The 13,577-nt window shown below is 39.9% G+C and overlaps 1 protein-coding gene and 1 long non-coding RNA gene across 14 annotated transcripts in view; both read left to right on the top strand.

Moving 5' to 3' along the window:
- Nucleotides 1–13,577, top strand: part of LOC115430805 (uncharacterized) — a 636,483-nt gene that overhangs the window by 203,831 nt on the left and 419,075 nt on the right. The window lies entirely within an intron of this gene.
- Nucleotides 1–13,577, top strand: part of add1 (adducin 1 (alpha)) — a 52,536-nt gene that overhangs the window by 1,570 nt on the left and 37,389 nt on the right. For all 13 annotated transcript variants that reach the window (XM_030151008.1, XM_030151007.1, XM_030151014.1 and 10 more), the window contains exon 2: nt 13,058–13,266. In XM_030151008.1, coding sequence (XP_030006868.1) covers nt 13,072–13,266 — 195 coding nt within the window. In that variant the 5' untranslated portion in view covers nt 13,058–13,071. The remainder of the gene's footprint in view (nt 1–13,057; nt 13,267–13,577) is intronic.

The raw sequence follows: 13,577 nt of genomic DNA, 5'->3' as shown, positions 1-13,577 counted from the left end.
TATTTTCACAGCCTCTTAGATTTTTGCAGTGGATAGCACTCATGCCTCTCAGCAAGAAGGTCCCGAGTTTGAGTCCAATACCAGTCGATGGGGTTGGGACCTTTCTGTGTGGAGTTTGCATGTTCTCTCTGTGTCTGCGTGGGCTCTCTCTGGGTACTCCGGCTTCCTCCCACCATCCAAAGACTTGATGGGTTAATCTAAATTGCCCGTAGGTGTGAATGTGAGAGTGATTAGTTGTTTGTCTCTGTATATCAGCCCTGCGATGAACTGGCGACATGTCCAGGGTGTACCCTGTCTTCGCCCATAAGTAGCTGGGATAGGCTCTAGTGACCCTAGTGAGGATAAAGCGGGTTCAGATAATGAATAAACTAACACCGTAGTGTGTATAATTCGAACAGCACAATAGCATAATTCAAACAGAAACAAAAATTGTCATTCACCATTGACTGCAATACAACTTTTTTTTCTGAAATGAGGTACCATGGTCCCAAAGGTTAGGATTTGACCTCTGTATTATCCCATCAAAGTGAACAAGCTTTTCAGTTAATTAATTACTAGCGGTTCACTCTCTGGCTATATGTCAGCTAATGTTGAGCAATGTTAAGATTTACATTACATAGGGCCTACATAAAAATGAGTTATTAGTATGTTGTTATTCTATTGTGGTGGAAAAATTTACTTTTTATATTTTATACTCTTTATATTTTATACTGTTAGTACATCTTCTTTTAATGCTGAGTCATTATTCATTATGTGTGATGTTTACCACTCTGTAACACCCCCAACCCAGGAACGGAGTTCTTGCCTTGAGTTAAAACCCAAACACCTAAATGTCTGAATGTGTAGATAGAGGATGGCGCCTGCACTCCAGATTGGATCCAAGCAAGGTTAGAGTGGAGAGGTCATCATGACCTCTTCACGGAGCAGAGAAGGAGTAGTATGGGGTGGTACGATGTACGTAAGGAATGACATCATAGTTTGAGGGGGTTGGATTTGGTTCTATATAATCTTTAGTTTTCTCTTGTTTAATCAGACTTCACTTACAGAGTTTCTCTGTGATTGACTTCTCAATAAATGCATTTATTTATTTTAACTCTAACTTTCTCTCCTCCTCTTTGTGTGTGGGTTATCAGTTGAACATTTCCATAACACTATATTTAAGATTATCTCTCTATCTAACACACTTAACTAACATATTTTGCCCCAGTGATTATGTAGCCAACAAGGTGTCAATCAAAATATGATCTGACGCTCTGAAACAGCAGAATGAGCTTGAGTCATGAATGTTTATTAACTTTCAGATTTTTGTAGATGCTCAGTTACTTCACTCATGCCATGTCATCATTTCAAGCCAAATTTCCAAGAGCTTTAATAGCTAATTTTATGTTTATATGATGTTTATGCTTAATATGGAGGCCCAAACAGGACGAACCACTGAGCTACTGTGTCTGACTTGTTTGTGAAGTCTCTGTGAACTCCCCCCACCCCCCTGAACTGACTCGATGAGGATTAACAAATCCAAACTGCCAACATAAATTGTCTGTGAGTTTGTGTTGAGATGGTAACTCCCTGGATTTTGTAATTTTGTTAGTGAAACTCCCAAAGGACAGTGCTCTGCTCTGTCGGTCTGGCTTCACGTTGCCACCCTCAGCACACTACTACACACACACATAAACATACACATACAGCATACACAGTCTAGATACAGCACTCTGTTTGTTTTACTCCCACTCCCCACACCCACTGCTTTGACTGCAGTGCAGCTGAAATTGTGTTCCTCATTTCAAGTCAGTGTTCTGTGTCACTATCTCATTCCTTCCTTCCTCCCCATATGTGATCACTTATCAGGGTTTCTTTTTTAGAGATATGTAAACATGCATTTCTGAACTTTGCTTGGCACCACAGAGGTTGAAAAGATGATGTCAATCATTCTTATATCTGGGGCAGTTGAACACACTGTAGACGCATGCTTGAAAATAATTCCAGTGTGTGATCCCATGGAAAGTATACAGGCAAGGGTGTGTTGTTTCAGAGCGTCATCTCCCACCCTTCTGTCCTGTGTGACATGCGACAGCCAGATAAACACTGAGCCGTGGCCCTCAAACGCTAACACAACATGGTGTCTGGCCTCGGCAGTCATGCAGCAGATAATGCTTTTCCCGTGTCAATAGTCCCATCAGGGGTGAAGCCTGACATCTATTTATGGTGCATTTCAAAAAGCAAGTTAGAGTTTGCCCTGTGTTGTGCACTGGTGTATGGCAATGATTCATTTGTTTTTACGTAGGAAATTATGGTTGACTCGCTCACATTGTCCTGGTGTAGATATTCCTTTATGCCTTTGCACTCTGCTAAAAGGCCCATTTATTTATCTATGTTGAAGACAATTTGTGTTCTGTCCATCCTCTGCATTCATTACATTTGTATTTCTGTCCATCCTCTGGGAGCTTGTGGATGCGAACCCCAACAGAGAATACGGAGTAGTACCAAAGGGAACTGTGGAGGCAGTGTTGAGATTTGAGGAGAATGATTTCCAGAAATAGTGGAACTTTTCAAAGAGTGTCTGTGTGAGTTAGTATTTATTTATTTAGTTACAGGACAGTGTGTATTGGCATTAGTAGCAAAGAACAAGATGCATCCACCAGATTTAGTAGAGAAGCTAATTGCTGTCGGTTATCCTGAACAAACGACCTACATAACAAAACATCACATGGATCACATGGAAGTACTAATATACTGAAAGAAAACCATTAAACCATGACAGATATAGGAAAGTATGCTCAGGCTGGACGGTTACAGCCAAATACATAAAAAGGGGCTTACATTCTAAAAGTACAATAACATTTTCTTGCATAAGAATAAAATATGAAAGAAAGAAGAAGAGAGAGAAGAGAAAAAAAGAATAAATAAATAGGCTAAACATACAATAGCAAACCAGACATGGAAAGAAGTGCAAGAGTAAGAAGTATTGAGCTAAAAACATCTGTAGAATTAACCAAGACAATTTATACAATGCATGTGTACAGACATAAGTAGGTACTTGATTTGTTTGACCAGACAGAAATCTTTGCCATAGGCACCAGAATACATATTAGTGTCGGCATTGCAGGTTACTTTGGAGCCATTTTTTGTAACATTATAAAAACATTTGTAGACGGAGCAAGTTTTGAAATTGATGGGGAGCCCATTCCACACTTTAACAGCCTTGTATGAGAAGGCAGTCTGCGCAAAAGCAGAGCTGCGTTTGGGGATAATGCAGTCACAGTGAAAAATGAATAGTGAAAAAGTACTGACATATTTATGATAACTACCCTTCTGTAAATCAACATTAGTATCCACGTTAGTAATACCACCTTTGTTGTTGCCATGTTTATTATTTATTGTCTTCTTTCCAAAAAACTTTACTCTTCTTCGTGGTATTCAGCCAGTATGTTAATTCGCTCTGTTAAATTGACAAATGCTCATTCCAATGCAGCGGATGCATCTAAGTATGAGGGCAGTGACGCTTGACACCATTTGAAATGGACATACCTATTTATGTTCGTAAAGTGAGCATGAATGGGCCTTGAATGGTTGACTCTAGAATGACTAGCATATTTCACCAAACACCTGGTAAATTGCACAGTGGGGGGAAAACAGATAATGTAATGTTACAAATTTCCTGCAAACCTGCATGTATGTAACATCCTCAGTTCGCTCTACCACAAAAGTCCTCACTTATGTCTCTGTCTCCAATTTTTTTAGAAACTTGTTTAAAAGTTTGTTGTTAATCTGTCATAATATGAACCACTTACAACAGAGAAGATCTGTAAAAAGGGGAAAAGCAGCTAGGGGTTTCTTATCACTTTTTGTAAAGTTGTGATTAGATTGCAGGACTGTGGAAGTGCTTTATGCTCTGGACGTGACCTTCTGCTTACATGCTGCTGTCAGGTCATGTTGTGAGCTAATAGTCTGGTGCACAAGATGATACATAGGGCACAGCTAAAATGCCACCTAATACACTCCTGCTGGTCAGAGAACATGGACACACACACACACACACACACACACACACACACACACACACACACACACACACACACACACACACAGTTGCTAGTGGATTCCTCAGTAATGATAGGCATCCAGCTCAGAGATATAAAGAACCTCCTCTGAACGCTATGCTTGGATGCCTGAAAACACAAACTGTACATTCACTGTTAATTGAGAGACCATAGACTGAAGCCATCTTTTTTTCTTAATAATCTTTTCACTGCTGTTTGTTTGTTTGACATATTTCTGGAACAGACTAAATGGATCTTTCTTAAGATTGCTTTCAGTCTGAGGAGAGGTTAGTTATGCTGAAAAGATGTTTTTTTTTTTGCAAGCTTCCGTCTCATGACAGAGAATCATGAGAGAACTTGAATGTGGGCAATATACATTGAACTCTTTACAAAGAGCCAAGCCGTGTGGGAGGGCAGATCGCCTGGGGCTTCAATGCTTAAAGATTAGTCCTTAAAGCATTGCGTCATGGTCTATGATGAAGGTGGAAAGTAAAATATTTGCAAATTCAACTCGAGTCATCTGGTACATACCTGGTTTATCACAGCTGTGTCATCACAGGATGCACTTGTAATGGCGGTTTAGAGTATGTGACAACATGCTCTGTGTATTATCTTTCTTTCAAACAATTAAAACAGACAAAAAGAAAATGTATAACTACATGACTTATTTTTACTATGGTTGAAACACAAAAATGAGTGGAAAGGACCAAATCAGAAGACTATGCACCACTTCTGAAACACTCCTGGTCTGGATTGGAGCCTTGCAAGGATGTTGAAGCCATGATGGTGCAGCTCCTCTTTGTAGAAATCTGGGATGAGATCAGTTTTTCAGAGCGGGGCAGCGAGTACCTGATCCCGGGTTATACCAAAGCAGAGGCGCAGTTGGCTCCTTCTCGCAGGCCCCTGGGGGAGACGGGGCATCACGATCTTGCTTGCGACGGTTCTGGTGTGGGAGGGACATGGAGGAAGGGTGGGGAAAACACCTCCATGGGAAGTCCTCCCAGCCTCAAACTTGAACCTGCAGTGAGGAGGAACTGGCCGCCTGGACCATCTGGTCGGCGGAGCCTCTCCTAGGTGGGTCGCAGAAGCCGGTCGTTCTAGGAATATTAACTTGGATCCACACTCAGCCATAGGTGATAGTTAATGCGCCTTAACTCTAGAGGTCACCAACCGTAAAACAGAATAAACATAAGGAAGTCCGTTCTGAGGCACTGTAGAAACATGGTAATCTTTCTGTCCTGTTCATTATTTAAGAGCAGATTCAACTCTTCACTGCTGAAATTTCCTAGTTATTTCCTTTTCAATGTCAATATTGATACCCGTATTGATGACATGTTGCATGGCTGCAGTAGTCAAATAGTCAGGTTACAGCTCAAAATTGTACATTGATTCAGAATTATTTAGTGATACCAATCAGTTAATACTGAATGAAATTGAAATCAGATTTTAATTTTTCACACAGAAGCAGCAGATGGCACATGTACTGTATCAATATGATGCATGATTCATCATCACAATATTCTCCCGTTGCTTGGAGACACGAAAAACTTGGATCCATCTAATCTGAAGGATTTCCACATCCACTGCACAAACGCAGGGAGAAAGAGCAGCTTTTAATGTGCATAAGCCTTTATTCTGCTGATTGATGATCCTGATAAACTAGAATGTACCCATTTGTTCAAAATAATTCCACAAGGAACAGAGCTCATGTCTGAATTTATTAACATGTTTTTGACACTTGCCATAAGTCAGAAAATAGCTGTATTAAGAGGTCAGTGCAGATTTTCATGGCTTTTAATTGAAATAATATAAAACAGAGAAGCTTTTTTTTTTTTTATAATGGCACTGACAAAACATCTTTTTGTTCTGAAATGGTCAGGTCAAGACCAAACCCAGAACCATTGGATAGGTCAGTGTCATTTTAGTCACCTTTTTCCCTCTTAAAACTGCCACTCAAGGTGGCCTAAGCCAAGGCCCCCTTAAGTTGTAGCACAGGCGATGCAGCTTCAGTCTCAGCCGTACATCCAATCAGTGAAATCAGGGTTCTTTCCTAAACAGATCAGTGGATGTGGTTGTGGACACCGGGGCAGCTCTGCTTTTAGGGAGATGTCCCAAGGTGTTCCATTTGTATCGCATCTGCCTTTACAAAGGTTTACACTTATTCTTTCTCTCCATTAAAGGGGTACATTGTGTTAATGTCTTCAGGAAACTGGTGCATTTCTAGTGAAAAACAACATTCCTAAAGCCACCAAGTAAGACTGTGATGTAAGTCTGGTGTAAAAAAAAAAAAAAAAAAAAAAAAAAAAAAAAGGCCTCATGAGTTAGAAGGTGTTTGCCTAGTGACTCTGACTGCCTTTCAGCATGATGTTATCCCACAGCTATTATTACATAACTGCAATCTCTATAGAGTGTCTTGTGTTTCCATGGTAATGCGTTTGGTTTCCATGGTGATTGCACTCTTTTTAACAGTTGTGGAGGCTAGCCGAGCCCCTGCACCTACGCTTGCGAGGAGAGATAAAGGGGTCTGGTGAGGCAGGGGCGTGAGATGACAACATTCTGCAAAGACTGAGAATATTTCCTCCAGCTACAGCTGTTGTTATTGCTACTTTGTCCACAGTTTAAAGATGTTGATGATGTTTTTGCACAGCTGGAATCACTTCACTTAATGTCATGACTAGGCAGAGTGCAGCAAGATATGCGTTTACTCAGACATGTCTTTGAGATTGGAGTGAAAGGGGCCTTTTATACTATAATTTCACAGCAAATACTTGTATATGGACAGTATGGTATTTTACTCTGTTGGCCTTTACCTGGCTTTGTTAATTCTGGGGTTGAAAAGATAAAATTGGAAGAACATGTGAAATACGAACATCTCTTAAGCTCTTTTAGCCTTCTGTGTCATGCAATTTTAATGGTAATGAAAGAAAAGCCTGTGGTTCATTCACTGCATTTTCAGGTATTTTCTTGGTAGTACACACTACATTGTTGGACTGTTTCTGGACTAGAGAGACATTTGAAAGGATCATAATACATAACTGTCTGTTGTGCAGGGATTTGGGCCCTTGTGCACAACATTAGTATTAATTGCAGACCTAACACAGGTTCAGGCCAAGTTTCCAGAGCTTGAGACTGCAGTAGTTCAGTTTGCCTATGTGTGTAACGTGTAAATATGGACGGGTAATACAAGTAAAACTACTCTGTTAAGCACTGAGAAGGAGTGGACGATTATATGACTATTGGGTCATTATAGGGCTGGTCTGAATGCCTTTTGCAAAGCTCTAGTGTCCTGTTAGTCATAGATAGGGAATGTTTTAAGGAGTGATATTTTGCTTTTTTTAAATGGAATTCTTCATTTTCAAACATTTTCCTGTGGTCTACATAAACTGTAAATGCTCTGCTTGGGTCTGAATTCTTCATTAATTCAACTCCACAGGTCCATCTTCAACCCTATTTCTGAGTAATGACACCAGAAAGGTGGTTTTGAGCACTGGCCCTTTAAATGCAAATGAGCCACTTCATGCCCCACCCCCTCCAGGTTGTTGACTGTGCTTTCTGTCCCGTTCAGCCACTTTTCTTCATTAATACAACCAACAACTGAACATTCTATTAAACAGATGTCCTGCCCCCTCAAATTAAAGTTTATGAAGGTTGGGAAAAGGAAAATTAGCTGCACAACAGCAGGAGGCTTAGAAGAATTAATAGTGTCTATAGGTTTCACTTTCACTTTATGGTCCGGTAGTGATGTGCGAGTCTGTTTTTTTTTTTTTTTTTTTTTTTCAACCTGCGGAGCTTTTTTGGAATTATTTGACCCGCCCCAACCCGCCCCGCAAATAAACTGACATTCTTTTGACCTGCCCCAACCTGACCCGCGAGTAACCCGCTGATGTGCGCATCACTAACACTCCCCTATATAATACCTGGACAGATCTGTCCATAGGCCGGCTACAGCAGTGGCAAACATACGGCCTGCGAACCAAAACCAGACCACCAAACATTCTAATTTGTCCCACAGTATGAATTTGGAAAGTGCAAAAATTATACTCATTCAGCCCAATTGTGATCTCAAGTAAAATAATAGTATAATAACCTATGAATAATGACAAAATTTTAGTGTAAAAAGTCGGTATTGGCAAAACTAATCCTAAAAAAGATCAGATCGGAAGCAAAAAAAATCCAGATCGGACATCGCTAGTTACAGTTAGGGTTATGTGAACTGGAGATTTTGGCATACATTGACACGCAATCAAATGGCATTTAAAAACAAACAGCAAAAGGACAAAAATGCATATGCGTAGCACGCCAAATGCCATAAGAATTGGCTTGACGTACAGCACGATTTCATCGGATCAGTCTCCTTTTAATGACTATTTAGATGTTATGTAACTGTGACCTGTCTAAGTGTAAATGTTGTTTCCCTCTACAGCTTATGCAGTAATATAAAATGCCAGATAGGTGAAAATTTTAATAAAGCATATTCTAATTTCTATACAATGATGGGAATACCTGAGCTTTATAGAGCAGAGTGGTTTGATTCTAAGCTGCAGAATGCTGTGGATAGATAAGTGCTGCGTTGGCTTTTATTGTAACAGCTGCATGCGTAAGTGAAAATGCTGACAACTGTGTTTCATCCCTCAGATGTATTTTTGTCTGGTGTAAAAACAAAAAGATCAATTGGCAGAACTATTTGAGAGTCTTGTTCTAGGACTTCTCTCATTTGCTTTCGTCCTCTAGGTGTCAACAGACAGATTTCAGTCACTGCTAACAATAAAACCAACATGAGCAGCAGACAGTAAACGGCAGCAGACAGTCAGAGCATTAACACCTCCTCCTCCTCCTCCCTGTAAATCAGTGTTTCCCAACCTTTTTTGAGCCACGGCACATATTTTACTTTAGAAAAATCACAAGGCACACCACCAAACAAAAATGTCACAAAAAGTGTATTTACTGAAATGTTATACAAATCTAGTCTCAATGTACTTACTTGGTGTGAAACCTGGACCTGTTTAGTTGAACACAAAGCTTATATTCTTGCAGGAATTGAAGAAAGACACACAAATATTCCTCAACAGCTCTAAGTCTCTCTCTTTTTTCGGGGGGGCAGGGCACATCGGGGCACATTGTCACGGAGTGTTTGGAACAAGAAAGCTGAGAGCGGTTCGTCAGCGACCCCTCAGACGAACCCCCGGATTGAAGTCCTTTGTGTAATACTATGGGAGGCATATCCCCCCTGCCCCAACCTGATACCTGGGGTTTGTGGGTTACTCGCTAATCCGCGCGTCACTAGTGAGGGGGGGCTTTATCAGCAGATCGCACTGCATCAGGGCTGGTTCACTTTCACTTTTATTTTTATTTTTGCAAAGGCAAACAGGAGACTGTTGTGGTTGAGTGGATCATTAGTGCGTACGCTGTTCTTACAGTACCAGTCAGGTCAAATTGGATAATCTTCCACGGCACACCTGATGATTTTTTACGGCACACTAATGTGCCGCGGCACACTGGTTGGGAAACACTGCTGTAAATCATGCTGAAGTGAACCATGAAACTTGCCTCGATCTGACATATTTGAACAGATTTTTTCATTGGTATTAATAAACAGACTGAGGCCATTGATGGTTCCATTCCTTCCCACTGAGTGCATTTGGCTCTAGAGCCGAGTGCTGATGCCCTTATTCTTGTGTCAACGACAGATATCTGAATTACACCAGTGAGAGAAACCAACTAACTTCCCCCCCTAAATGACTGCACATAGAGTACACTGTCCCCTAGTCTGTCTAATCTCATAACATTTGACGACAGCAGAGATGACTGAAAGAAAGCAGAAATGGGGTACGAAAGAGAAGAATGTGAAAGGACTGGGTTTTAGGAAGTTGGCTGTGAATTTTAAGAGGAAGACAAGGGTTGATGCCTCAGCTTCCTCGTCTTTGGATAGAATTTGGAGTTTCATCTCACATGGAAAGCGTAAGTGGAGTGTTTAGTAAATTGACTCATTAGTGACTGAACAAACGTGACGGGTTTTTATTACGCTCTTGCACATTGCAAACTGTCTAGTTTGAAGGTGCATGTTTTTAACATTTCACTCACACCCATTTCCTCAATTAAGTGTTTTTTGTTATGGGAACTTGTAATTCAGAGATTGGAATGAAACTTTGATTCATAAGGAACAAGTGTTTCAGTATGAAAGTAGAACTGGGAAATGTATTGGTTCTGTTATATTGCCTTTGTATTCATGTGTCATGTAGGCCTAGTTGAACCTTTATTTTGAGAAGTAGACAAAAAATAGTGTTTTATGGCATCTTGTGTGGTTTGGTAACCAAGATTTTTACTACGGATGCTGATACTGGTATTGCTTATTGATCCAAAACGGACTCAAACAGGTGTATTGGTTAATGTAAGAGTGGCTCTGATTCATAGAATGATCTGTTTAAACAATGTACACACAGGAAATTATATCTCCACTTACAACATCTATGAATGATCAACAATGACAAATACATTATAAAAATAAATTCTGTATTTTTGAGTTATTTTGCACTTCTACACCAACAATAGTGTTTGTTGTATTGTTAAGTTGCCGGTGCATGATAATTTATTATTTAAAAAAAAGATTTTATAATTTCATTTATGTCTATTTTTTGTCTGCATTTTATTTTGCAAAGTTAGAAAGCAATGTTTAAAGTGAATCCTCATGTTACTTTACTCTTACTGTTACTTTAGTCAGATACTGTATGTTGCTTATTCATTAAACACTGGTGTCAGATCAACTGGAACTGAAGATGCATCACTATCTGTAGAGTGTCATTAATGTGAAAATATTGGGATATGATGTTTTGTTAAAGCTCAGTGGACAGAAACAGACAGAGGGTCTGTCAGCGCTCTGTGTGATGCTGGATGCTTTGGGTTTGGTCTGGCGTTGTCATAGCAATTTTGGCTGCACATTTGTATTGATGTGGCCTAATGGACTGCATCAGTTTGTGCTAGAACAACCCGTCCATTAACTATGCATCACTTCACCGACTTTCTCTGTGCTTCTAAGTCGGTTGTGATTGTGTCCTTCAGAGCCGGCCCTTGAGTAGTCTGAGCTGTGACAGACAAGCAGATCCTGATCCAGATCCATCTAAAGCCAGCTCAGTTGAAAGCTGTCTGTTCTGTCGCTCTTGAATGCCATCACTGTTGTTGTCCATTATCTATTTGAAAAGCTTGTTCAGGGTAGCAACACTAAATACTTTTATTATTGATGAACACAGGATGAAATTGTGGTTATGTTCACAACATGCAAGAAAATCCCTGGCTGACGGAGGCCTTTTCCGCTCTGCTCTGTATTTTAATTTCCTTCACCCTGCCTTAAGTGTTGAGTGGTGATGTGTTTCCAGGAAAGCCCTGTTCTGCTGGGATGAGCAATCACATGACCGTGGCAGGAAATAGGAGAGGCTGGTGGTGTGTGATTGGTTTCCAGGTCTAATAGTGGTGTTCATTTCCTCACTGACACCAGAGAAACTTTCTCTGTCTCTTGCTGACTCTTTCCTCAGTTATCTGTAACCTCAGAGGTACTTCACAGTCTATTACAGACTTAGATCCACTCTAATCATATTCTACAATTGTTTCAATGAATAATTAGCTGTGTCTAATTCTGTTTTTTTGGGGTTTTTTTGCAACAAAATGCTACAAAATGTTGAAATTGCATTCCCAACTTTTTATGTTTGACAATTAAACTCGAGAGTTCAGTTTCCAAGACACAGATTAGTCTTAGTTCTGGACTAAAAACATTTTTCAGTATAAAACTTTAGTGGATTTTTCTTTGGTCTGGCCACCAAAGGAGTTATCTATAGAAAATCAGAAGATGTTGTCATTTTATGCCAAATTTCAATATGTAAGGAGTAAATAACTGAGTGCAGCACATACAGCTTTCCTTCAGCTTGAGGTAAATAGGTTTGTTTTTGTTTTTAAACTTATTTTGAGGGTAGCCTATATAAATGCAAATGTGGTTAATCATAGGATTTAAGATTTGCACAGTAATGTGTATTGTAATTTTATTTGTTTGATTTTTTATCTGTATTTGTATTAGTGTCAAAGATTGAAAGAAACCCAGGACATGACTAGGATTGATCTATGTCTGGGAAGTTGGTTGAAGAAGTCTTGGAAAAAGTCAATGCTGAATTCATGTGCAATGATGATTTCAAGTTTTCCTCAAAGTACAGGTTGTCCATAAAGTGTCTTTACAATTTAACAAATGTATTACAAAAGCAAATGAATAGTCAAATCTGTGGAAATTATTACAAAATGAAAAGCAATTATTGAAGTTTTCTTTTGCCTCATTTAATCCACCTCTATATGGGACCATTAGTTGTATGAAGCACATCCAGATGGAACTGGATTTGTTTCCATATTGTCTGTATCAGAGACTCATCAATGGTGTCAGTGACATCAGTGATCTTTTCTTTCAGGTCGTTGATGTCCCGTATCTTTTTCGATACATGATATCGTTAACATAACCCCATGGAAATAAATTCAGGGCAGTGATATTTGCTGAACAAGGTGTCCAGGGAATTGGACCATCCCTTCCAATCCACTGGTCTGGAAATGTTAGATTTAGGAACCCACCAACATACAGTCCCCAATGTGGTGGTGCACCATCTACTGGAAAATGATGGTTGGTTGAAGGTTATCCAGTTGTGGTGCAACATTTTCAGTCAAAAGGTCAAAGGTCAACATTTGGACTAATTGATCTGTAGTTGAAGAAAAATGGAGCAATGATTTGATTGCACATGATCAAACAATGTGATTAAAAACTTTAACCACTGAGTACATAGAACAAATCTGATGAACAGATCTCATCAATTGCTTTTGTAATGAATTGTAAAAAGACTTTGTGGAAACCCTGTATTTAGCAGTAGGCCACACTTCTTAATACCACATGTCTGTTCATTTATGTCAGATAATCAAACATAAGCATTTTGACTGAGCTTCATAAAATAATATATCTGTCATTGATGAAGAAACCACTGTTCTGTGACATGCAGGAGGCCAGCCCAGGATGAACGGTGACTCAGGTGCCGGTGTGGTGACGGCCCCCCCTCCCACCACTGCCCCACACAAGGAGCGGTACTTTGACCGGGTGGACGAGAGCAGTCCGGAGTACCAGAGGGAGCGGAACATGGCGCCTGACCTACGGCAGGACTTCAACATGATGGAGCAGAGGAAGAGGGTCTCCATGATCCTACAGAGTCCGGTTAGACTGTTTTTCATTCAGTAGAGCTCCGTCCTAGTGAACAAACCTTCCACAACGGGGACAGTAAATGTTTAAGGCAGCAACAGAATAAAGGGCAGGGAAAAATGTGCCTGCACAAAGAGAATTATAATATAATATATTATAATATAAAATTATAATAGTAATAAAACCTAAACAGACTATATACATATTTACAACAGAGCAGGGGTGCAACAGTACAGGTAGCCCACGGTATGGTTTTGGTGCGCGTTTTGTGCATAGAAAACAGTTTTTTTTTTTTTCTCCCAAAATTTTATTTTTATTTTGCTTGT

The sequence above is a fragment of the Sphaeramia orbicularis genome, chromosome 12 (assembly GCF_902148855.1).
Source record: "Sphaeramia orbicularis chromosome 12, fSphaOr1.1, whole genome shotgun sequence".
NCBI lineage: Eukaryota > Metazoa > Chordata > Actinopteri > Kurtiformes > Apogonidae > Sphaeramia > Sphaeramia orbicularis.
The sequence above is the reverse complement of the archived record's forward strand: the minus strand, read 5'-3'. Positions and strand labels throughout refer to the sequence as shown.